Source organism: Leptopilina heterotoma, unplaced genomic scaffold (assembly GCF_015476425.1).
Source record: "Leptopilina heterotoma isolate Lh14 unplaced genomic scaffold, ASM1547642v1 Lhet_184, whole genome shotgun sequence".
Classification (NCBI taxonomy): Eukaryota; Metazoa; Arthropoda; class Insecta; order Hymenoptera; family Figitidae; genus Leptopilina; species Leptopilina heterotoma.
Window position 1 is genome coordinate 38,237 of NW_025110903.1, and position 26,279 is coordinate 64,515.

Here is a 26,279-nt window from a genome sequence, read left to right on the forward strand (position 1 = left end):
CGAACGATAATAACAACTACAGTTTTTCTTGACGAAACTAATAAAAATGAAGGTTACATACCAAGATTGAATTTAGGTTCAGGAATTTATGCCGGAGACGCAGTAGTAAAAAATTACGATAATAAAACATTTTTAAAATTTGCAAACACTAATGAAACTTCAGTAACTATTTCAATTCCTACAATTAAATTAGAAGATTTTGAAGAAATCAACCCTTATACATCTATCACACAAACTCAAAAATTTGATAACAATGACATGACTAATAATTTACTAAATAATTTTTTAATATCAGAAAATTTTTGTACTTTTAATAAAATGACAATTGAAGACAGAATAGAAGAAATAAAACGACTTCTTCGTTTAGACCATTTAAACCAAGACGAATACGATCATGTAGAAAATCTTATAAAAAATAACGCTGACAGATTTCAAATGCCTGGAGAACCTTTAGAAGCAACTAATATTTTAAGACATTCAATACCAACTACAGATGACTGCCCAATATTTTCAAGACAATACCGTTTTCCTCAAATTCACAAAGACGAAATAACTAAACAAGTAAATGAACTTTTAAAAAATAAAATAATTAAACCTTCTCAATCACCTTATAACACACCGGTATGGATCGTACCTAAAAAACCTGACTCAAGCGGAAATTTAAAATGGCGAATGGTATTAGATTTTCGAAAATTAAACGAAAAAACTATAGGTGACTCATATCCATTACCTCATATAAATGATATACTTGACTCAATTTCTTCCGCAAAATACTTTTCTGTCTTCGACCTAGCAACCGGATTTCATCATATTAGAATGAATCCCAATGACTCACACAAGACAGCTTTTTCAACACCTCATGGTCATTATGAATTTGATAGAATGCCATTTGGTTTAAAAACAGCACCCGCGACATTCCAAAGACTTATGGACTTAACATTAACTGGACTAATTGGAACAGAACTTTTTGTTTACCTTGATGACATTGTTATTTACGCAGACACACTCGAAGAACATGAAAGAAAATTTAATAATTTAGCTGAACGACTTAGAAACGCAAATCTTCATTTACAACCAGACAAATGCGAATTCTTACGACCGGAAGTAGGATATTTAGGACACATTATTGATAAAAATGGTGTTCGACCCGATCCAAGGAAAATTATTGCGGTTAAAAATTTTCCTATACCGAAAACAACAAAGAACATTAAACAATTTTTAGGATTAGCAGGATATTATAGAAGATTTATTGAAAATTTTTCTAAAATTGCACATCCACTAAACCAACTTTTAAAAAAGGATACACCTTTTATTTGGTCAGACAAACAACAATTAGCTTTTGACACATTAAAACAACATTTATGCGAAGAACCTCTTTTACAAAGACCAGATTTTTCCCAACCCTTCGTGCTTACAACAGACGCATCAGGTTACGCGATTGGAGGAATACTTTCACAAGGGAAAATAGGAAAAGACAAGCCTATTGCATATGCATCTCGAAGCTTAAGCGATACGGAAAAGAAATATGACACATACGAGAAGGAAGCATTAGCTATTATTTTTTGCGTATCTCATTTTCGACCATATTTATACGGTAGAAAATTTACTTTAGTAACTGATCATAAACCATTAGTATGGTTCCAAAATTCGAAGGATCCTTGTTCACGTGTTTCGCGTTGGAGATTAAAATTAGCAGAATATAACTATGAAGTAGTGTACAAGGCAGGTAAAATGAACGTCAATGCAGACGCTCTTTCAAGAAATCCAATTCCTAACGAAGAAGAATTATTTAGGAATCAAAAGGTGCTCGACGATGATACATTTTTAACATTCGTGGATAATAAAAAATCAAGTGAAAATATTCGCGATAGTGATAATAATACGTCTACATTATTACTCTTATTAACTTCTTTGCTTGACCCAATACTTACGAAAACGCAATGGAAAACCATTCTCACTAGGGCACAACGAAAATTAGAAGAAAGGGGAATTCAAGAAAAACTTACGGAAAACGTAGAAGAAATATTGCAGCCCATTATCAAGAGATCAAGAGGTCGTCCAAAAAAATTAAAAAATAAACTTCCCATACAAGAAGACAAGGTTGGTACCAAAAGAAGAGGAAGGCCGAGGAAAGACAAGAAGCCAATCTCAGAAGCTGAAGAAGAAACTGATCCAGAATACTTCGATGAATTAAGAAGAAATAAACGACTTAAAAGACAAAGGGGAAGAAGAAAAACAAAATCGTAATTCAAGAAAAACCAAATGAAGACAATGAAAATTACTTTTCATCCACAGAAGATGATAGTTCAGAAGAAGATGACGACATATTCAAAGAATCCCTCGATGAAGAATCTCATAAAGAAGAAGATGACGACACAATTAAAAATCCCCTTAATGAAGAAATTTTTGAAGAAGAAGAAAGTGAAATTGAAGAAAATAACGAAGACAAAGGACGTAATCTAAGAAGAAAAGAAGAAATTTCTCAAGCACCTCCTATTCAAGAAAAACAATCTACGAGTAATAAAATTTTGATAGAATGTCGTGACCAATTAACAATGCGAAAAGACAATTATTTATATTTTGTAAGTACTAACGGTACCCCTCTCGACAATGGATCTAAAAGTTTAACAAAAAAATCAATTCTACCCAAATTTAATAATTTACAAAAAGGTTTAGTAAAAGAATTTAAAAAGGGAAAATATTATCATTTTGCACTTCCAATTCAAGAAAATGTCAAAGAAAACTTAACTGATACTCTAAATACAATCAAATCATGTTTTAACTCTTTACTTTCAATTAGTGATAAACTAAACATTCGCAGTATTAGTATAGCAAAAACATCTCAAATTAATCACATTCCTTGGGAAGAAATTAAAATTTTAATTCAAGATATTTTTTCAAAATCTAAAACAAAATTTATAATTTGTAATGGGATTACGCAATACCCTAACAAAGAAATTAGACAACAGATATTAGAAGAAAATCATTCATCGGCAATCGGAGGCCATAAGGGAGTAACAAAAACTTTAGCTAGAATTCGTCAAAAATATTATTGGGAAAATTTAAAAACAGATATTCAAAAATACATAAACGGATGTTTACAATGTCAATTAAAGAAATTAGTTCGCGTAAAAACTAAAAATCCAATGATTATCACAGACACACCTACAACTGCTTTTGAAAAAATTTCTATGGATATTGTAGGACCTTTTAACCCTCCAACTAAATCTGGCAACACGTACATTTTAACAATTCAAGATAACTTCACAAAATACTCTTTAGCAATCCCTTTACCTAATCATCAAGCTGCTACAATAGCAGACGCATTCGTGAAAAAATTCATTTGCATATTCGGTTCACCTAAAGGCGTACTAACAGACCAGGGAAGAGACTTTTTGAGCAATTTATTAAAAAGATTAGCAAAACGTTTTAGAATTAAACAATTTCGTACAACAGCTTTTCACCCTCAATCTAACGGATCACTCGAACGTTCGCATCATGTTTTAGCAGAATACTTAAAACAATTTATTGAGAAAAATTCTGAATGGGACGATTGGTTAGAATTAGCAATGTTTTCTTACAATACTAGCATACACGAAGGAACAAAATGCACACCATACGAACTTGTTTTTGGAAAATTAGCTCGTGAACCCTCTAGCGAACCTCCTTCTCAAAACGAAAAATTACAAACATACGATGAATATTTAACTACCTTTGTTACACAATTACACGAAATGAGAGCACAAGCAAGGGAAAATTTAATTTCAGCAAAAGAAAAATCGAAATTTTATCATGATAGAAAAATTAATCCCCTAGAAATAAAAAATGGAGACTTTGTATTTTTATTAAACGGAGGAAAAATTAAAAAACTAGCAAACCAATACTCAGGTCCTTATGAAATTTTAGAAATATTAGGAAAAGGTAATGTAAAAATTAACTTTAAGGGAAAACCATTAATAGTTCATATTAATAGATTAAAGAAATCAAAAATTAATTCTTAACTTAACAAATATAAAACAATTATCTAATATAATTTTTTCTCGTTTCAGATCTGAGAAGCAGAACATATATTTTCAACAGGAGTACTAATCATATATTTTTTCTATTTTTCCCAATCCTTATTTAGCAACACCCATATTCCTCACCTCGGAGGAATGTATTTTGAAAATGATAATTACCGATAAATTTATCTTTTCTGAGATTCACATGAAATACAAACTCATATCTAAAACTAATTCATATTTCCAAATGATTATGGGATCCAATATTCTTTAAAAAATTCTTTGCAAAGTCATTTTCTGTATTAAAAATACCTTCCTCTAGATTTACACAGATATTTTGTAAATAAAAGATTAAAATTTTTATCAAACTAAATTTTTTTTTAAATTTACAATTTCTATAGTTAAACAAATAAAAACAGAAAGAAATAAAAATAATTACAAATTTTTTGTTTAATAATGCTGCAAAACTAAAATTTAATAACAAGAATAAATGTTTTTAATTTTTTGATGTTCTTATCTACAAGTAGCAAGAGATGCAATTATTAAATAAATTTTGAAATTGATAAAACGATTGTATAAAGAAAAACATAATACATGGATTTAGTAAATTCCTTTAGTAAAAACAAATCCATTTATTATGTCAAATTATATTCCTTATATCTTACAAGAAGAAGATTCTTAAAAATAAATCCCTTATATAAAATAACATATAAAAGACAATTAAATATTCAAAGTAATAAATTAGAAGATAAGCCACTTTTATTAAATTCTCTTAACATTCCAAATAACCTAACAAAATCTTTAATAATTAATTATATACCAGAATTTCCAAAAATTTCAAATACAACATTTAAACAATATAAAAAAATTTTTCAGAAATAACATATATAACCTTAATAACACTTTTAACAGAAATAATTATAGCGCTATTCAGAATTCAATAAAAATATCAATAATATATGTTTAAATCTTTTAAAGAAAGTTATAAAAAAATAAATTTTTTTTGCTTATATATAAATTTTTTTTTAAACTATTCTTCGAAAAGCATTGATTAAAAAAAAAATGGTTCCAGAAAACCAAACTTTTTATGAAAGCGAAACATTAGCTCCTATTAGATCAGCTTTTCAAGACAGACTATATAACGAACTAATACGACATATATGTTGTAGAAAAATCACAACCAAAAACACATTTATCAAACAACAAGGGTTAATATATTGCGAAGATTGTTATCCGCTATTCGACAATGAATTAGAGATGAGACAAGACGATCATTTAATAGCATGTGCAAATATAAGCCTAGATTGCTTTAGATGCAAAGAAGTATTATACAAAGTAGTAAGAAGATCATTATTTTGTAGGCAATGTTACATCGAATTAAGGGTAATACTACAAGATATAGTTTGGGAAGAAAACAATTTATTCTCAATTTAACATTAGATAAACAAAAATAATAAGTACATATTAAATAAATAACAAAACAAAAAATATATATACATAAAGGATAATTAATTAAAATCATAAACTCACTATTCTTTACGAATAATCTTATAATAGTGACTTTATGAAATAAAAAAAAAAGAAGGAAAAATTATATATAAACCTTCTATTTTTTAAAATCTTTTCTACAATTTGATAAATATTTTAACAAGAAATATGAACAATTAATATTAAATAAATCTTACTCAATCACTGTGAAGCAATTATGCTCTATGAGTTATTAACAGATAATATTTAACGATTTGATTTCAATACTTAGTTTCCTACGACTAATAATAAAAATAATGTATAAAATATAAAAAAATTATGTTCAATCATTTAATATAAACTATGTACATTGAACAATTATATTATTGTACAACTCAATGACAAATAATAGACCACGAATAATTTTAAAACTTTTTGCAAAATATTAACAAATAATCATGTACTTTGAATAATTAAAATAAAAAAAAGAATAATGTACAACAAATAATGTTCTACGAACAATTTAAAAATATTAACAAATATTATTAAACAAATTATTTTTAATTAACAATTACTAAACAACTTTATTTTACACAAAATATTTTTTCAAAAATTGTCCTATGATTTAAACAAAAATTTTTCAAAAATTGTTCTACGATTTAAACTAAATTTTTCTTTTTCTACGATTTATACAAAATTATTTCAAAAAAAAAAAACAAAAAATTTTTTCTACGATTTAAACAAAATTTTTCTTTTTATACAAAATGTTTTCAAAAATTGTTCTATGATTTAAACAAAATTTTTCTTTTTCTACGATCATTGTTCTTCAATTTACACAGTTTTTCAAAAATGTTCTACGATTTATGCAAAATTTTTCTATGACTTACTCAAAACTTTTTCAATTAACAAATAATGTTAAAACGATTTTACTCAATAATGTTAAACAAACATATTGTACTACGATTTACTAAAATATTTTGTTCTTCACAATGAACACAAGAATAATGTTTTCTTGAAATTCTTTTTCTACGATTCTACGATTTAAAAGAAAGTTAACCTTATGTATTACGATATCGAGAATTTTAGACAAATCTTCTGCCGAAGCTTCAATCGCAAATTTTCAATTGTGCGATTGAATTAAGAGGGGAGGTGTCACATGCCACGTGTGTGACCTCTAAGTAACCTTAGACCAGACCTGTTACCAAGCAAACTTGACAAACACCCATCGATGAGCAATCTTTTTACAACCCTATTACGTCGATACACGGATGTGATCTGGGTATATAAGGCCCTAAATTTGGATCCAAAAGTCAGTATCTAGTCAGCATCCAGTCAGTATCTAATTTAAATCAAACCGATCGACATCATCTCTGTACCAGTAGTCAGTGCGAATCTTTACTCGTTACCTACGATTATCCCAGTCTAAGTAATACCCATCTCGTGTGAGACCAACCCGTTGTCAAATCTCCAAGCAGTAAAAATTGGAAAGGCGGTGCATCTGAACTGACTGTGGACGCACGAGCGGAGAACGGGTTTTCAACTTCACAAAGAAGCAATAAAGGTAATTAACTAAATCTTTTCATCATATTCTTTCGATACAATTTCTATATCTAATAAACGCCTATTTGTTAAAGGTGTTTATTGGAACTGGTCTTCTCTCGGCAACATACAAATAAAGAACTTCAAGAAATCATTATATACTATTTTATAATAAATTTCATTTTAACTAATTCTTAACTTTTATTCATTGATTCTTTTTCCTCATTCCCAAATAAGATTTCTTCGGAATTTCTTATTTAAAACGAGGATAACAAATGTTAAGAGGTAAGTTACTTTTCACGTAACAATACATACACACACACATACATCCGGACATTTGTTCCTCTCGACGAATTATGTATACTACACTTGAAAATTTGTAAAAATAATTGGTTCTAAAAAATTCGGAAATCGACATCACTATAAGGCTATATATATGTATACTACACTTGAAAATTTGTAAAAATAATTGGTTCTAAAAAATTCGGAAATCGACATCACTATAAGGCTTCCTTTATGAGGAAGCAAAATAATTAAAACAAGGATATTTCTTTTGAACTTTTTAACAAAATTTTCAATTATTTTTTCTGAACTTTTTAACAAAATTTTCAATTTTTTTGTTTAAAAACAAAAAATTTTAACAAAATTTTCTTTTTTTTTGTTTAAAAACAAAAAAAGTTTGTCCATATTTGAACTTTGTTTGTTTTTCTAATGTAGAAAAAAATTAAAAAAAGAACATTTATCAATTTTTTAAAGAATTTTTTCATTTGCTTTGCACAAAGATTAATTGGTCAAATATTCAATCATTTTTAAAAATAAAAGTTTTTGGAATAAATTTCAAAGAAATATTTTGTTACTTTGTTTCAGATCGGAGTATATACGCATTGCACACAACATTAAAATTCCGGTGGAGTGGATTTACTGCATGGAACGAAATTCTATGTTGGAAATATGTAATAATGCGATCACAGTTTATAATATGAGTAATGTTGGAAGTGATCTTTATGATATAAATATCATTACTATCAACGGTGGAATCACCACTCGTCTTGTAAAAGAGAACAACATATTTATTTTTAAAAAAATGCTTTAAAAATTTTGAATTTGTTATATTTAAAAAAAATGTTTAAAATTTAAAGGTTTTTCTTAATAAAACTTTAAATTTAAATTTTCTTTTTTTAAATATTAAAAAGTATAATTTTGTTTTTCAAAATGTTTAATTTCTTGCTTTAAAAATGTTTAATTTTTTGCTTTAAAAAGTGTAAATATTTCAGAAATTGTAGTTTTTTTCAAAAAACAATTTGATACACTTTATAAAATAAATAAATAATGTAAAAAAATCTTGATTATGTCTTTTAATTATCTATGAAAGAAAAAAATGATAAAATATCCTATAGAAATTTTTAATAATAATTTATTCCATTCGCTTCTCATCATTGTTATCACCATCGTCATCATCGTTCAAAAAATTAAATTTTTTCAGGAAAGCTTAAAATTTAATTTTCAATCATTTTATTTTTTATATTTATTATTCTTGATATTTGTCACTGCTATTACTACTACATACTTAAAGGATTGAGTAAAGAAAACTTCAAAAAATTTAAAAGTAAGTATATATTACAATAAATATTTTTAAATTGAAAAACAGTGAAGAATTAATATTATTTATAAAATTTTATTTATTAACCTAAAAATTATATAAATAAGAATAAATTATAGAATTAAACAATTAATTATAAATTTTACAAAGTTTATGAAACTTAATAAATAGAATTATACAATAAAAAATTATTGGGGAGAGTCTCCAGTTGTGAGACACCTCCAGTTGTGAGACAGTCAATTTTTTTTAACATGCAATATTAAAAAGCCGACTGGTTTATATAAAAACATTTCTTTTTATATGAGCCAACTTTTTCGTGTACGCCGAAGCGGATATATAAACTGTTTTTGTTAAATACCAACACCGTGTGTGATAATAGACTAAAAAGCGTTTTTTCAATAAATGCAAAGTACTTTTTTTCCAAGTTAATTAATTGAAAAAGGTAAATGTAATGCATTTTCTTTTAGTGTTTTCCTTATATTTTGTGATGCAATATTGCATTGTTTCAATCTACGGTTGAAGATAATTTAATTTTCCTTTTTCAAAATAGCGCCAATTTCTGGGTGTGAGACACAGCATATTACCAGTTGTGAGACGGTGTCGACACCCATCTGGGCAGCATAAAAAATACGACTTTGCAGGCATACTATTTAAATGTTGTTTTGATTTTTTTTCTAGTATTTTTGGGCATGTCAAGTGGAAAAGCCAATTGATTCAGAAGAAATCAATTTTAATGCTCTTGTTGAAGCTATTTAATTGTGTTTATTTGATAGTCATATTTTGGCGAATAAATATTATTATTTAGTATATAATAATATATATTATTAATATATTTAATTATTTCTACTAATCATAACATTTTATGTTAAACTTATTAAATTTTAGCAATTTTTAATGAGTGTCTCACAACTGGAGACATTTTTTTTTTTTGAAAAAAGCGATGTGCTTGGAAAATGTAACGTAAAATTTTTTGAGTTTATCGAAACACTATACTTTCTTTTAATAAAAGTTGCGTATTTTTGTTACCTTTCGAAGGATGTATTTTATTTACAATTTCGTTTACCCGTTTACAATTTACGGGTCAAAAATAAAACCCGTCTCACAACTGGAGACTCTCCCCTAGAATTTAAAGAATAAATTATAAATTTTTAAAAAATAATTAATGTGAATTTAAATATAGAGAATATTAATTTGATTTTAAATAATATAAGAGATGAAATATAAATTGACTTTAAAATGTTGGAGATAATATATACAAAGTAACATAGTGAGTGTGAGAATAGCGCGTAGAGCAGCCGTACACTACTACTGCGACACATGTAGTAATAGTAGACTGTGTACACGGAAAAAAATACTAGGCTAAAAACACATGAGCGTCTGTTGTGTATATTGCACGCACACTACCATGCGTGATTAGCTTGGAATCCATCCTATTTTCGCATGGTTCTGTAACAAAAGTCACACGAGCCATGCACTTTTAGTAATATTTAGTGTGATATTTGCAAAATGGGCTCATGTAAAAATCGAACCAATAGACTCCATGCATTATTAGGCTGATTTTTTTTTCCGTGTATATACAGTAGAGCTACACTGTTGAGGCAGTCAGTCTCTTCGAACTTTCCCCGCTTCCTCAGCTTCTTTGGCCTCCCCTTTCACTCCGCTACCGCCTGTAGGCAATGCTTTGCTCCATGCGTTCGTCCCCCGCTTCATGAACCCTTCTACTCACGCTGGCGTTTCACCACTGCTTCAAGAGCCTACAAGCTTCAGCATAAAATGGAATGTATAGGATTCTTCTTCTTCTTCATTCTTTTTATTACTTCTCTTCATATTTTTCTAATTTCCCATTTTAAACAGGATGATTGTAAATAAATTATACACCAATTTAATAATTTCAATTATTTATTAGAAAAAAGCATAAAATAGTTTTATACATTTATTAGTTTTATGGTAAATAGTTAAATAAAGTAATAAAAGTAAATATAAATCAAGCAAATATTTGTTTCTTTTTTGGATATTATAATTAATATTCATCGAATTTTTTTAACAATAGATTTTTACACTATTCATTCTTATTTAACCAAGCTGACAGTTATTTAACATTTCGAAAAGCGCAACTTACAAATTCTAAATTTATTTTATTCTCATGGTGATTACACGGTTTCATATTACATAATTCATGTAGTAGCTGGTGTAATGATGGACAATTCATATCCAACATATCGATAATACTTGTTGTTTTCTTTACAAAATTTTCTAGCCATTTTTTCTTTTCCAATCCTTTCACATATATTTTCTCAGCTTTTTTAAATATATTCTCAATTATAGCAGACGATAATTTGTAAGGAACGTCACCAGATGTCCATGTTAAACAATGTAAATTATTTTCCAACCATCTGTTTAATCGTTTACAATCAGGTGGAATGTCCATCCAATCACAAGGTGGTTGAAATAAAAAACTGTATGGACGTGGTACTTTTTCATTTAATGGTAAAATAACCAATTCTTTGACAATAAATTCATTTGGAGTCAATTTGAAACCTTGAACATCCACATCGTACTCCATATTGCAGACAACTGACTCTTAAATTAGCAATTTAAAATATTTATATAATTTTTATCACCCCACCACTAATTGGTCGATATTCTACAATTCTGTCATGCAAAATTAAACAATAGGCAGCAGTTTGTGCAGGGAAATTTTCTTTTGCCTCAAATTCAAGACGAATGTCTACAGGGCCGTATTTTAGGGATTCATTTTGTTTTGAACAGTCAATCACTATTAGTGGAGCAAATTCAAGAAATTCGTTTTTTGTTAAATACGGTTGAGATTCTCTGTAATAATAGCTAGCTTGAAAATTTGTATACATTTCATAAAGCACTGCATATTGTTTTTTATCCACATCAATGTTAAGATTACCATAAGGATAGCACTGATTATTTAAAAATAGTTTTACATTTGTAATTTTACAATGATCAAAACAACTTGCATTTCGCGTGGTTACATTTTTTCGATTTGTTTGAAAACCTAGAATAACAAATCTAGGTTTCTCCAATTGTGTTGATGTCTTGACAGTCCAAACGTGATTCGCTGTTGTTGGTAGTAATGGATATTCATACAATTCCCATGCTCGGAAATTAATTGGAATGAGTGGATCCTTTTCAATATACTTGAGTAACTTGAATTTTCTGGCATCCGATAATCTTACATTGGGTAATAGCCATTCAATTTTAGTAATAGAAATTTTCACTTTTTCTTCAGCAGTTTGCATAATTGCGTTAACATCACTTCTTGCTCTTGTCAAAATTAATTCTTGTCTAGCGTTAACAATAATTTTTTGATAGTCTTCAATGAAACCAAATATTAAGCTTAGAGGTATTACGATGTTAAAATTACCATTATTATCAGTAAGAGAGGTGTTTTCAGTACACGTTGGAAACCAACCTGCGTTTTCTAAAAATTTACTCTGATTGCTGTAAATTGAAACATAATTTTTTATAACACTCGTCAGTCCAACATTTTTACATTTATTGATTTCAACAGCATTTAACTCATAGCGTGCTTCCTCAAATAAATGACAAATACCATTTATAATGAATCTGGTATTGTTAGTAGGTGTCCCATCGTTTTTTACCAATTTTCCCTGAATGTGTAGCGAACTTTTTCCTGGTAAAAGGCAGTGATCTTGATTCTGAACTGCTATTCGAATTTCATCGCTGCTATTTAACGTTGACGAGGCATATGGCAAATGAGCATGCACCTCACAGTGAGCAATAGATTCATCGAAAACAATTGGTTTTGCAATACTCAACACTTCGTCTTCCATTTTTTTTTGCAGAAATTAAGTCGTCTAAAAATTAAAAAACAGAAACAGACGAATTTAATTCTTTTTATTCTCTTCTTCGTTTTTTCTCTCCGATCACTTTCAGTCCTAGACTCTTCAATAATTGAATGTTTTGAGGTGTTAACACCTTGACTGAAGATCTGTAACTGAATTGTTTCTGACATTCTGCAGTCTTCTTAAATCCGTAACCAATAATTTTTTTTCTATTAAATACAATCCCCATTATTTAAAGAGATTTAATGTGTAATCGAACAGTTATTTTTTCACCTCGAAAATTTACAATATGTCCGTCTTGATCAACTATTCGCAATTGAATATGATCAATTGTCTTTACTACGACTGGTAAGTAAATGACTTGAGATGGCACTTCAACAATCTTATATCCTGCTGGTACACTTGGAAAAAATTCATGTACAGTATGTACTTTTTGATTGTTGATGTATGCACCTGTGGTAATATTGCACTCAATTCTAAGAGAATTAACGTTTATAATGGAAACTGGTGAGTCAGATTCATGGTATATGTTTGGTGCAAGAATTTGTGGTTTAAATCCTAATAATTGTGCAATAGAATCAGGTTTTTCAAAATTTATTTCACAATTAGAGAGAATTTCACTGCGCAAAGTATTATTGTTGGGTTTGATTGCCAGTCTTATACCTTTGGAACTTAAGAAGGTTTGCAAATAATGTTCAATATCACTTATTTCATAGCTACCAGTTGGTATTGTAACTACTTCTTTATCAATATAAAATTTATTTTGTCCAATGTCTACATTCGGAATTGAGTTAAAGGTTAAAAATTCAACAAGGCGTAAAGCGTAATTTTTATTTGGTGATAATTCAATCGGTGGAAAATATTGTGCCTCTAATATTGAAGAATTTCCAGACAAGGTTAATGTTATTGAATCTTTCATTTTTGCTGGTTAAATGTAAACTGAGTAATAATTTCTAATGCTCATCTATATATAAAGATAAAGCACTTTTTTTATCCAATTGATTGCAAAGAAATTTCAAACACAAATGACCACATACAAAAGTTTTATAATTTTGATATCTAATGTGATTGTACTTTATAATGTTAACCTTTAAATATTTTACCAGGTCATTTGGAGGTAGAAGACTTCCAAAACTGTCAAAATATATTACATCATTGTTTCTTTTTTTAAAAGCAACCCAGTGTGTACCATGACTATCTTTATTGTCTAAATTAATTATTGCTGATTCGTATTTGTATGGTCCTTCAGTTGCCAAATCATCACGCATAAAAACACTGCGAAAGTAAGAAATTTTCAACAATTTAGAGTATTTGAATAAATCAAAATTCGTTAGTGCACGATTTGGTAATTTAAAAATTTTTTTTATTTTTTTTTGCAGAACATTCTAATCCTAACCCTTGTTTGTATGGCTTAAGAAAAAGTCCTTTGCCAAGAGCTATAGATTCCATTGTTTGATTATGCCTTTGACTTTCTTCAAGTTGTTTTTTAGCAGCTTTAGCATCATTAACAGCCTTTGCAATTCCAGCAGCTCCACCAGATAGAGCCTCTACTGCACTAAGACCGGCAAAAATCGGTATAAGAAATAGTAAAAAACCACCTACTTTTTTTGGCACAGGTAAAACTCTAGGTTTTTTTACTCGGCGTTTTCCACCTGCAATTTTTAGAGCTGCACGTGCACCTTTTAGCGCTGACTTAATAGCTGAAGGTGTATTATCATTACCAGGTGTAATAGATTGCTTTGCTGCCATTATAATTTTTCTCAATGGGAAAACTGCCTTATTTTTCTTTTTCTTAATATTCTTCTTTTTCCTTTTTATATTTTTCGATTTATGTCCCATTCCAAATTTTGTTTTCATTTTCATAGCGTTTACTGTCGCGTAAGCTGCTGCTTTTTCAGAAAGACTTGCGTTTTTGTCTAGTACTCGAAGCCAAGCTTTTTCAGCGAGAATCTTGTCTGCTGCGTGTCTATTTTCAAGGTTATCCCTATTTTGAGAATAAGCTATATCGTGTTCTTTACAAGCCTGATCGAGAGGGTTGATACCAGGATCACCGCGTGCCAATCTTTTTGCTAATTTCGTTCCAGGTCCACAATACTGATAACCAGGTAAATGTAGTTCAATGGGTAAATTGCTGATAATTTTGTTGAGGAGACCTCTACCACGTTTCACTGTCTTTCGAAGACTAGTTGCATTTCTCTTGACAACCATGATTATATTCACTCGATGATCGTTCAGAGACTAAATTAAAAACGTTTAAAATAGGGTATTTATACTTTATTATACAGTTTTTTACCTCAGTACGCAAGAAGATGGAGTTCAAAGCGCAATCAACAAAACTACCTGTCATTAATTTTGATAAAATAACAAAACAAAAATCAGACAGAAAGCGACATGGAAATTTATTACCTAATACAGTGAGAGCAATTATCTGTGGGCCATCGAATTGTGGAAAAACAAATGCAATTCTTGCTTTACTCTTACATCCAAATGGACTACGTTTTGAAAATATTTACATCTTTTCAAAATCCTTGAATCAACCAAAGTACAAATTTTTAGAAAAGACTCTACAACTAGTTGAGGGTATTGAATACTTTCCATATCAAGATCATGAAGAAGTTATACAACCGAAAGAAGCACGACAAAATTCAACAGTTGTGTTTGACGATGTAGCCTGTGATAAGCAGGAAAGAATTCGGGAATTCTTTTCAATGGGTCACAGACTGATTGATTGCTTTTATCTTTGTCAAACTTATACACGTATTCCCAAACATTTAATTCGTGACAATGTTAATTTTTTAGTTATATTCAAACAGGATGAACTTAACCTGAAACATATTTACGATGATCATGTAAATACTGACATGTTATACACACAGTTTAAAGACTTGTGTTCATCATGTTGGAATAGTGAAAAATACGGCTTTGTTGTCATTGACAATGATAGAGAACTCAATTGTGGTAGATACAGGAAGGGTTTTGACTGTTTTATAAAAATCTGTAGTACATAAAAAGAATTATTATAAATGATCTTGCTTTAGTTGTATTCAAGACTTTGTAGAATCAAGATGACATCTTTAAGAACAGAACATATTAATAAAGAGAAAGATATTGCGATATTATTAAAACGGTTGATGGTATTAAAAAGGAAAAAAGCAAAAATGTGAAAACTGAAAAAAAGGAAAAATTGTATGATTCTTTTGATGATGATGATGATGATGATGATGATGATGATGATGATGATGATTACAATATAAATGATGAATCATTTAAGTAAGCAACATTTGCAGATGAAGAACCTTTAGATGCAGTTTCTTTCATTGAACAGGAAATGCCATTAGCCTCTTCATCTCCAGCAGCTGATGAAATTACAAAAATATATTTGACACTACTAAATCAAAGAAATAAAGAGATTGATAATTTATACGGTGTACGAAAATTAACGAAAGATAGATTAATGGTTGGTGACTCTTCAATTAATTTTAGTCAGAATTCTATTCATGTAGTTGCTTTGGTTTTTCCCAGTATTAAAGGATTGCTCGAATTACTTTTTAAAAAAAACCCAAAAGAATCTGAAGTGAAAGCAGAGGATCTGAAAAATTATAAAGCAATACTACTCAAGACAAATGCACACAAAAAACACTACAAGGTGGATGGTGATATTCGAGAAAGTTCATCTTTTAAATTTAAACAATATATTGAAAAAATTTTATTTCCTTCTAGAAAAAGTGGTAGTAGTAAAAGACAAAGTTCAACCGGGACAGGTATACTACCAGAATATATGCTTGCTAAAGAAGGAAATAAATTAGATTATATATACTGGGGTGATCCAAATGAATTGGTTGATAGATTACGTTTACTATTAGCATCTCAAAAAGCTGGAAATTCAAGTCATGCAAACGAAATTCTATCCATTATTGAGGAACTTCGTGAGGCTCACATTATTTATTAATGATTGTCACTGATGATAATGTGTTAGTTGAACAATGTCTCTTGATGTATTTGGACGTTTTTTTAAGAAAACTAAAAACCAAGTTCGTGGACTTCCAGGTATTGGATTTAAAGTTACATCTGAAGGAAATTTCGATATAGAACATAAAAAGATATGTAATCTGGCAGAAGCCTCAGATGAAGGTGATGCAACAAACTACAGTCTTGTAAAAAAACTTATAAACATTGAAGTCAGTGAAATCTACAAGGTTTTAGATTCTTTAAGATCTGACACACAAGCAAACAATATTAAAAGTACGAAATTGGAAGATTCTGTAATTAAATATTTAAGCAATTTAAAAGCTGGTATTGAGAGGAATGTAGAATGGTTATCTCTCAATAAAGAAATTTTTACTGATTTTGAAAAGCGAATTATTGCACTTGAGAGAACTTGAAAAAAATACTAGAAAACAGAATGAATGATCAAAAGTTAGTTCTCGTTAAGGAGTTACACAAACCATCCAGAAGAAATTATTCAAGACGAAAATTCGATATTAGAGCAATTGATGAAACATGGCAGGCGGATCTTGTGGAAATGAATACATATGCAAAAATAAATAAAGAATTCAAATACATCTTGACTGTCATTGATATTTTTTCTAAATTTACCTGGGCTGTTCCTGTGAAGAATAAAACTGGTGAACAGTGGCGGATCCAGGGGGGGGGGGGGTCATAGGGGTCATGACCCCCCCCCCCCTGGGGCGAAAAATTTACATGAAAAAAAAGGTCAGCTAATTATGGTCGTTGCTCGCCGAATCTATAAATGACCCCCCCCTGGAGTAAATTCTGGATCCGCCACTGCTGGTGAAGACGTTGCAGCTGCAATGAAGTCAGTGCTGGATCAAGGGCGGGTACCAAAAAATTTACACGTTGATCAAGGAAAAGAATTCTATAATTCAAACTTTAAAAATCTCATGAAAAAATATAAAATACATATATATTCCACGTTTAGTAATTTAAAAGCTTCAATTTGTGAACGATTTAATCGTACCTTAAAAAATAAAATGTGGATACAATTTAGTTTACAGGGAAATTACAAGTGGTTAGATATTTTAAAAGATTTAATCATTTCATATAATAATACTGTGCATCGAACAATTAAAATGAAACCAAAAAATGTAAATCGTTTAAATGAAAAAAAAATCTTATTTAATGTATATAAGAAATTTGCTGTAAATTCAATTGAAGAAAAAAAAGTTAAATTTAAAATTGGTGATAAGGTGCGAATTAGCAAATTAAAACATGTTTTTGAAAAAGGTTATACACCAAACTGGACAACAGAAATTTTTACAATTCATCAAGTAAACAATACTGTACCAATAACATACTTACTGAAAGATTATCAAAATAATCCAGTTTCTGGTAATTTTTATCAAGAAGAACTGTCTCCTGCTAAGAACCATAATATTTATTTAGTTGAAAAAGTACTTAAAGAACGTGATAATAAATTGTATGTTAAATGGTTGGGATTCGATAATTCTCACAACAGCTGGATTGATGCAATGTAAATTTTTTCTTTTAATAAAATAATATTTTGATACTGATTTGAAATATATTTTTTATTGAAAATTTTCCTTTCTTTAAAAAAATTAATTTATTTTATTACTAGTTTCAAGAGGGGGTAAGTAAAAGTAAGATAAATTGAATCACATTAAAAATGCATATATTTTGCTTTTTTACATTTCTTTTTTGCTTACAGAAAATTATTTCCAATTATTTTCAATTTTGGTAAAAATAAAATAACTTCTTTACACATTCCATTCAAATGAAATGTACACAAGTCTGTAAATAATCGTGCAACATTACTATTGGAATTCTGATTTCTATTAACTAAAACACTTTTGAACAAACTAAAGTTTCTTTTTATATATTTTTCCACCAATTTTACATCTATATTATTATTATTGTTATTTTTTACAAACATTACTTGTCCAATCGTTTCAATAACACTTTTGACACTACTTTTAACACACGAATTTTCCAAATCAAATATACTTTGTTGAATGCACTCAACTAGGTTTTTTAAAGTTTCAAATGTTGTTGCGTTAAATGAAAATGAATGTCCTCTGTTGCTGTCTACACGTCCAATTGACACTAGTCGGTGACCCAAGTATATTGCACATTTTAATTCTAAATCTCCAGATTGAAAAATATTTGTTTCCATTTTTTGTTGAAAAAAACTTGAAATTTCTGAGAAATAACTGTAGAAAAACTCCCATTCATCCAAAGATAAAGATACGGTTGCTTGAGGATAGCTACTACACAAATTTACTTGCGTAGATAAAATTTTCAAATTTTCTGCAGCAATACCAATAACAATTTGTTTGTTAAATGATGAATTCAGGTTGTATGTTGTTGACAGAATTAAATGATTGCGTTGTAGGTAGGCCATTTTTCAGGAAAAATGTTTGTTCAAATTGATAATGATGATGATGATTGGAATTCAAAATGATTAAATTCACCTCCCAAATACTTAAAGTATACACAGCCTTTGTGAATTTCCTGTTTCAATTCTTCAAAAACATCACTTTCTTCATTTTCAGATAAAAGAATTCGCACCATACGTTGAGGTAAAAACACTATATATTCAGAATTGATTTCGATAATAATTTTTGGACCATACTTTGTGTTAATTTTTTTGATGTCTGTTAGTAGAAGCGTTTCTCCAATCTTTAGTGCCTTCATGGATTTAATAGGAAGGACATTTGCTGCCTAATTTAGATGTTTAAAATCCATTATAATTTTTTGCTTTTATAAAATTTTTGTTTAAATGTGTTTTTAAAAAATCACTCACTTTTACTTTAACTGTTTGTCACTGTTGTTTCGATTTAACGTAGCAGACTGAGTAAAAAATGGCACTGAAAAATTAAGTGATAGAATCACGCTTTTATGCTAATAATCCCCACTCTTTTCCCCTCTTATTTGCATTCAAAAACACGTCTCAACAAGAAAACGAATGAAAATTGTTAGACAATTGATATGTGGTAGTCAAAATAAGCCGTTAAAATTTGCAGACAATGACTAATTTCCTCTCTACCAAAAACTCCTCTTTTTTCAATAAAAAATTCTTCCATCCCCACCCCTTTTGAAAATTAATACACTCACCCTTTTTTTAATTGATAAAAATGACGTCTAAGCTAACAATAAAAATTGTCAGACAATGACTAATTTTTCAAAAGCATTCTCTACATCTTGCTATTGAATTCGATTAATATTCTCTTCTTCATTCTCTACCGATAGACGTCCACCATTTAATTTCAATAATTTTTGACACTCCACAGGACATGGTCCTTCTTCTCTTTCACTAATTAATTCATGAGCTTCCTTTGCACATGTCACAAATGTTTTACAAATTTCTGGATTCATTTTTTTACTATTACCGTTCTGATGTCTCAACAAGAAATGGCACCTTTTATACATTGTCTTTACTCCTACCTTGATTTATATAGTTGCAAAACTCCTTCTTAAGGATTGATTCTCCCACCCCTTTTGAAAATTAATACACTCACCCCCCTTTTTTAATTGATAAAAATGACGTCTAAACAAACAATTAAAATTGTCAGACAATGACTCATTTCTGCTCCACCCCAACCCCTTTTCCTGAAAAGTAATACACTCATCCCTCTTTTTATCAACCGATTAGATAAAGTCAAAAAACCGTTAAAAAATTTGCAGACAATGACTAGTATCCTGTCTACCCCACACCTTTTCTAAAAAGTCATACACCCACCCCCTTTTATTAAATTGATAAGTGGTAGTCTAAATAAACCTATTAAAATTTGCAGACAATGACTAACTTATAAGAAATAAATAATAATAATAATAATAATAATAGATAAATAATAGATATTGATAAATAATGTCCCCCCCTTAATCGAGGTCAGTTGCGTCCCCCTCCCCCCTCACTACCCCCTCACACGGATACTCACCACATTAAAATTTGCAGACAATGACTAACTTATAATAGATAAATAATAATAATAGACAAATAATAATAATAATAATAATAATAATAATAATAATAATAATAATAATAATAATAATAGATAAATAATAATAATAGATAAATAATAGATAAATAATACACCCCCCTTTATCGAGGTCAGTGGCATCCCCCTCCCTACCCCTCACAAGGATACTCACCAACACTGACTCATGCTCACACGGACACGCACTAACACTAGTGGGTCCAGAACCGGCACAGTATATCTATTAACTTCGAATTTATCCAAATTGTGGTATTTTAATGTTTTCGAGGTCGCTGAATGCAAACATGATGGTAAAATTTTAAAATTCAAAATGGCGGACCCAATATAGCGGACAAAATTTTTTAAAAATGCTTCGATATCAATAAGACTTAGTACTTTTACATTTTCGAGATCGCTGAATGCAAACATGATGGTAAAATCTAAAAATTTAAAATGGCGAACCCAATATGGCAGACAAAATTTTTTAAAAGTGCATCGATTTCAATAAGACTTGGTACTCTAACGTTTTAGAGGTCGCTGAATTCAAATATGATGGTAAAATTTTAAAATTCAAATTGTCGGGCCCAACATGGCGGCCAAAAATGATTAAAAGTGCTTTGATTTCAATAATACTTGGTACTATAATATTTTTGAGGTCGCTGAATTAAACTATGATAGTAGAATTTAAAGATTCAAAATGTCGAACAAAAAGTGTTTAAAAATGCTTAGATTTTAACATCATTTTGTACTTTATGATTTTATGCAGAATATACCCAGTTGGCACAGGGACGTCTTAAAGACGTCCCTTTTTGTTCGCGGACAATTCAGGGACAATGATGGTTATGTCTCTGAGTCATCAAAAAGACAACTAAAAGACGTCTAACAGACGTTCTATGTCTGGTCCAAAAGACGTCTAAAGTACATCTTAAAGACGTCGTTTGGACGTCTAAAAGACATAAAAGGGACGTCTAAAAGACGTCTTTTGGACGTCCTTTTTACATTCCTTCAGATCTTAAAGAAACCATTCTTTTTTTAAATTTTATAAGTTGAAACTCAGTAATATTGTATTAAATTTATTTTAAGTTTAATTTTTTTTCTAAAATGTGGAGAAATAATAAAAAAATTCCTACGCAGGTGGGATCGAACTCGGATACCTTGGGTTTGAAGCACTGCGCCTTAAGCACCTCAGCCGTTCAAGACAGATATGAACCTCTACAAAGTTAACGATCTCATTTGTCAATGAAATGAATTTAAGTTAGAAAAATTCCAATGAATTTTACATTCATGAATTTCTAAGTTTATTGCTGTCATTAATACCTAAAATCTGACACAAGGATTTTCAAAAATATCTGCAACATTTTTTTTATACAATTTTTTTAAAATTCAGAAAAAATTTTTTTTGGTATTTTTTGAAATAATTTTTTTATTTGTTAATATTTTCATTAATTATTCTCAAAATTACATTCCTGACAAGAAAATGAATCGATTTATGTATACAAAGTATATATTTTATCAAAATTTATAAAATTAATAAATATTTTTCTTTTTCACAAAAAATTCAAATTTTGTATTTTTTTCATAATTAATTTAATATTACTATTTTGAAATGATTATTCTATCATAAAACAGAAGCAATTGGCAAATGAAAGTGTAAATTTCACCAAATATTTATACAACTTATAAATGATTTATATAATTTTATTTTTAACAAATCTTCTGGACGAACCCTTTTGTACATAGTTTTTCAAAAGTTTGCAAAACCGCAATTTTTATATATTGACGAAGCTAAATGGTCATGAAATGAACAACTTGTTATTTAAATCAATACTTTATTCTGATTGTTTTAATATATTTTAATTCTTTGGAAGTATGTACTTATTTGTAAATTGAATTACAGTTGTTTGACGGGCAAAGGAAGTAAATAAATTTTCAGAAAATGACACAAAGAATTTGCAAATATCACTTAATTTAAGTAAGACTAACGAAACTCTCGAATCAAAAAATTGTCTTGAAGAAGATTGTAATGCAAGCAAGATCATGAAACATACAAATGAAACAGTTCTAGCTTTTTAGTTACAAAACAATTTCAGTGCCAGTTCTTACAAAGCTTTAGTGAATGATTGTTTAAGTAGATATTGTAATATATATCCTTGTTACACGTATCTTTGTGATGCTATGACGGAATATAGACCAGAAGCAAAAGTCAAAAGTCAAGGATGAAACTAATTGCAATGCTTCATCGAAATGCATTAGACCTTTCCCGGGTTGGTTAGTATGACCGGTTTGCCCCACTCTCACCTATACTATTTAATAACAAAAAATGTGATTTTTTGTACAAAGTGTAAATATATTTGCAATTTATTACAATATAAAAATGGTAAACTTGATTGTTAAAGACTTTTATAAAATCTAAATAACCTATGTAAACATAACCTCAAAATGAAACTAACATCCCGCCTTGATATTAGCAACGTGATTCAACTGTCAAACGTTTGTTTAGTTTGAGTAAGTTGTCAAGCTTTGTCAAACGAATGCGACTTTAATTAGCTAAGAAATGCAGTAAATTTAGAATCAGTTTGAGTTTAGCATAATTCTTTTAATATAATGTTTATTAGTTACAGAATAATATTATACTTTGATACAGATTTTTAATACAATCAATCTTAACATTTAAATTTTCACTAATGTTTTTCTGTAATTTTTTTTTAATATTGTGCCATGGTTGCTGGAAGATTATAGCAAGATTGATAAAATATTGTATGTTTAGAATTTATTTTTTTCGTTATATATTTAAAAAAATTCTGCTTTTACTGCAAGGAGCTTTACGTAATCCAGAAATATAATATAATATAATATAATATAATATAATATAATATAATATAATATAATATAATATAATATAATATAATATAATATAATATAATATAATATAATATATAATATAATATAATATATGTTCGGTAGACCTTGCCGTGGCGGTGCTGGGGCAAGGATAGTTCAAAATTTTTGTTTACTTTTTCATTCGTATCTCGTAGGGATTTGAGTCTATAGTAAAATTATGTACAGCAAAATTATAGCCAAATAACCAGGCTTTCCAAAAATACTTTTCGTTTGCAGATACATATTCAAGTTTGGCCGCTAGATTCGAAAAGGTCTTACCTAACTATCCTTGCCCCATCCTCCCTTAGTATTTTATTTAAATTTCGCGCCAGAAAATATAATACAATTTTCATTATAAATAAAAAATTTCACTCTTTTTTTAAGTGATTTATATTACGAAATATGTTTAAAAGTTTATAAATCAATATTATGTACAAATAAATAAGTTTAAATAAATTTTTGTACATGGAAATGAAATTTTTGTGTGTATTCCAATGCATTTTGTTTAATATCAGGCCAATGTATAGCCAGCGCTGCGTTGGCGACTTTCAACATTTGAGTGATTTTTAACTCAGTCGTGTCACCGGGCTGCTGTTAAGACATTAGCTGATATCAATTATTCGAAATTTCTAAAAACTGATATTAGATTAGAAATTAGTGTCAGCAAGAACCTTCGAGTAATTAGTTGGACTAAATAATGCTTTTCAATGCTTTTGCAAATTGCAATTGTTTATGTTATAATATTTCTTAATGCGAATTTTAACATTAGACAATATTTTTTAAAATTATGCTTTTAAGCTCAAGTATAAAGTTCCTATCCTTAGTTGTAAATAATAAATTTATATAAGTTCTTCAAACATTAAATTATTTAAAATAATAAATTCAAGAGCACGTCAAAAATTTAAGATTTAAATATTAGAAATATTTTCAAAGCTAACTGACCACAAACAAATTTTGTTTTCGAATTCCAGAAATTTGATATTTTAATTTATGTTCCAAGTTTTTAATACCCCAGTAGCACGTAATATTACAGCGATATTGAGAACATTTCCTTAATATTACCAATATTGCCTTAATGTCGTGGCATATTGCTGGAATGTTCCCAATGTTATGTGCTACTAGGGTATGTTATTTGAGAATATTAAAATATGTGAGAAAAAATTGTGGAAATGCAAAATAAAAATTCATTATATATCAATTAATTCAAGTGAAAAATATGAAACCAGAAATACTAGTTATTTTCGCATCATTGGCGCAAAGGCTTCGCCTCGGGCGCGAAATTGTGTCCCCTCGGTTCTTTTATTTCGCCATCGTCGCAATCACCTTTGCGCTCATGATGCTAACATAATTTTTTGTCCCAACTGCATGGAAAGTATGTCATTGAGGGCACGAACGATGAAACGCTCATATTAGTTAAAAATTAAACTCTATATAAATTGTAACTCTTTGAAGTCTATAATGATAGAAGTTTTAATATAGAAATAAGAAAAAATGTATTCTGGAAATATAGGATTTATTTATTTAGAACGTAGTAATTAATAATTAAACAAAACTGAAACAAGATTGTTTTAAATTGACAATTTTTAGAGAAAATCGAAAAAAATGCACATTTTTATAGACAAAATAAAGCAAGTTGAAAATGTTTGCATTTTTATAGTCAACATAAAAAGAAAGTCGAAAATATCGCATTTTAATGAAGAAAATCGAATAATTAACATGGGGGCACTAAATACTTTCCCGCAAAATATTTTGCGCCCGCTTCCCCTACCCCTGGGTAGGAATGAGTTACTTTGCGCCCGCTCTAAGTGCTCGAAATAACATACTTTCCGTGCAGGTAGGACAAAAAATAATTATTATGTAACTTACTCTCCATAGCTTTCACTTTTCTAGGAGTAAGTTCAGTTCTTACTTGACCCACTTCTTTAGGAGAAGCGCTTATGATATCAAGACATCTATATTTTAGTCCATTTGGATAAAAAATTTCAATCATTTTTAAAATCCATAGAGGATCTTTACTTTTACGATTCAATGTTCTACAGTCGTCTGCTTGGACAAAAACACCTCCTGGGTAAGAATTCCTGAAGTGGGCAACGGATTATCCAAGGTTTGCAATTTCTATAATAAACTTTATAAAAATAAAGTACTAATAGAGGGACAAACAGTCACCAAGTTTTATCTAAAAATATTCATTTGTTTATTTTTTATAAACAATTAAATTTTAATGTAACATTTTTTAAATACATTTATATCTCAGAACTGGATTATCGGATTTTAATGAAAATTTTTGGACACAATTAATGAAGATTTAAGCTTTATAAGAAAAATTATTTCAATGTTGAAAAATAATATTTATTGTAAAAAATAATTGTTAATAATAAACAAATGAATAATTAATTGTGTTATGGACCTTTTTCATAAACTTTTGTTTCAGAACCTTAAACTATATAAATCAAGGATTAAATAACTGAAAGAAAAAGTTGGAAGATCGAAATAGTTTAATAAATGTGAATTTTTTTGTGAGCGCGGTCGCGTTGTTCCGTGCGTCGCGGCTTGACGTGGAGCTCTATAAGTTCATTGCACACTCACCACGAACACCGAGTATTCTTATAAACTGCACTACAGAATAAGTATTCAAAATTTAAGATTAAGGGTGGAGTCCCATGGCACCGTTTTGCGCTGCGTCGTAATGGGAGAGAAAAAGACGCAAATATACGTTTGCTGCATTCTCTCTCATTACAACGCAACGCAAAACGCTGCCATGGGACTGCGGCCTAATAGTAGAATTATTTTACCACATTATTGTTTATATTAGTCACAATAATATGTAAAAAATAATTTTTTTATTCAGGTATTTTGAAGAAATGTAATTTATTTTCAATTAAATAAATTCACTTTGTTGGTGTTTAACTAGTATTTTTGTTTTAATTTTCGACTAAATTTGTATGTAATAGAAAATGTTTGCGTTAAAAGTAAAAAGTTCACAGTGAAAAATTTTTTTTTA

The 26,279-nt window shown here is 29.0% G+C and overlaps 1 protein-coding gene and 1 long non-coding RNA gene across 2 annotated transcripts; one reads left to right on the top strand and one right to left on the bottom strand.

Moving 5' to 3' along the window:
* Positions 1 to 6,298: 6,298 nt before the first annotated feature.
* On the top strand, positions 6,299 to 8,068 carry LOC122500416. The gene is made up of 3 exons (XR_006301475.1): positions 6,299 to 7,029; positions 7,103 to 7,292; positions 7,875 to 8,068. It is a non-coding gene; the product is annotated as an uncharacterized LOC122500416 (long non-coding RNA).
* A 3,142-nt stretch (positions 8,069 to 11,210) lies between these two features.
* LOC122500425 lies at positions 11,211 to 12,431 on the bottom strand. Its single transcript, XM_043609346.1, has one exon. The coding sequence runs from the start codon at positions 12,429 to 12,431 to the stop codon at positions 11,211 to 11,213; it is 1,221 nt and encodes a 406-aa protein (XP_043465281.1).
* Between the last annotated feature and the right edge of the window lie 13,848 nt (positions 12,432 to 26,279).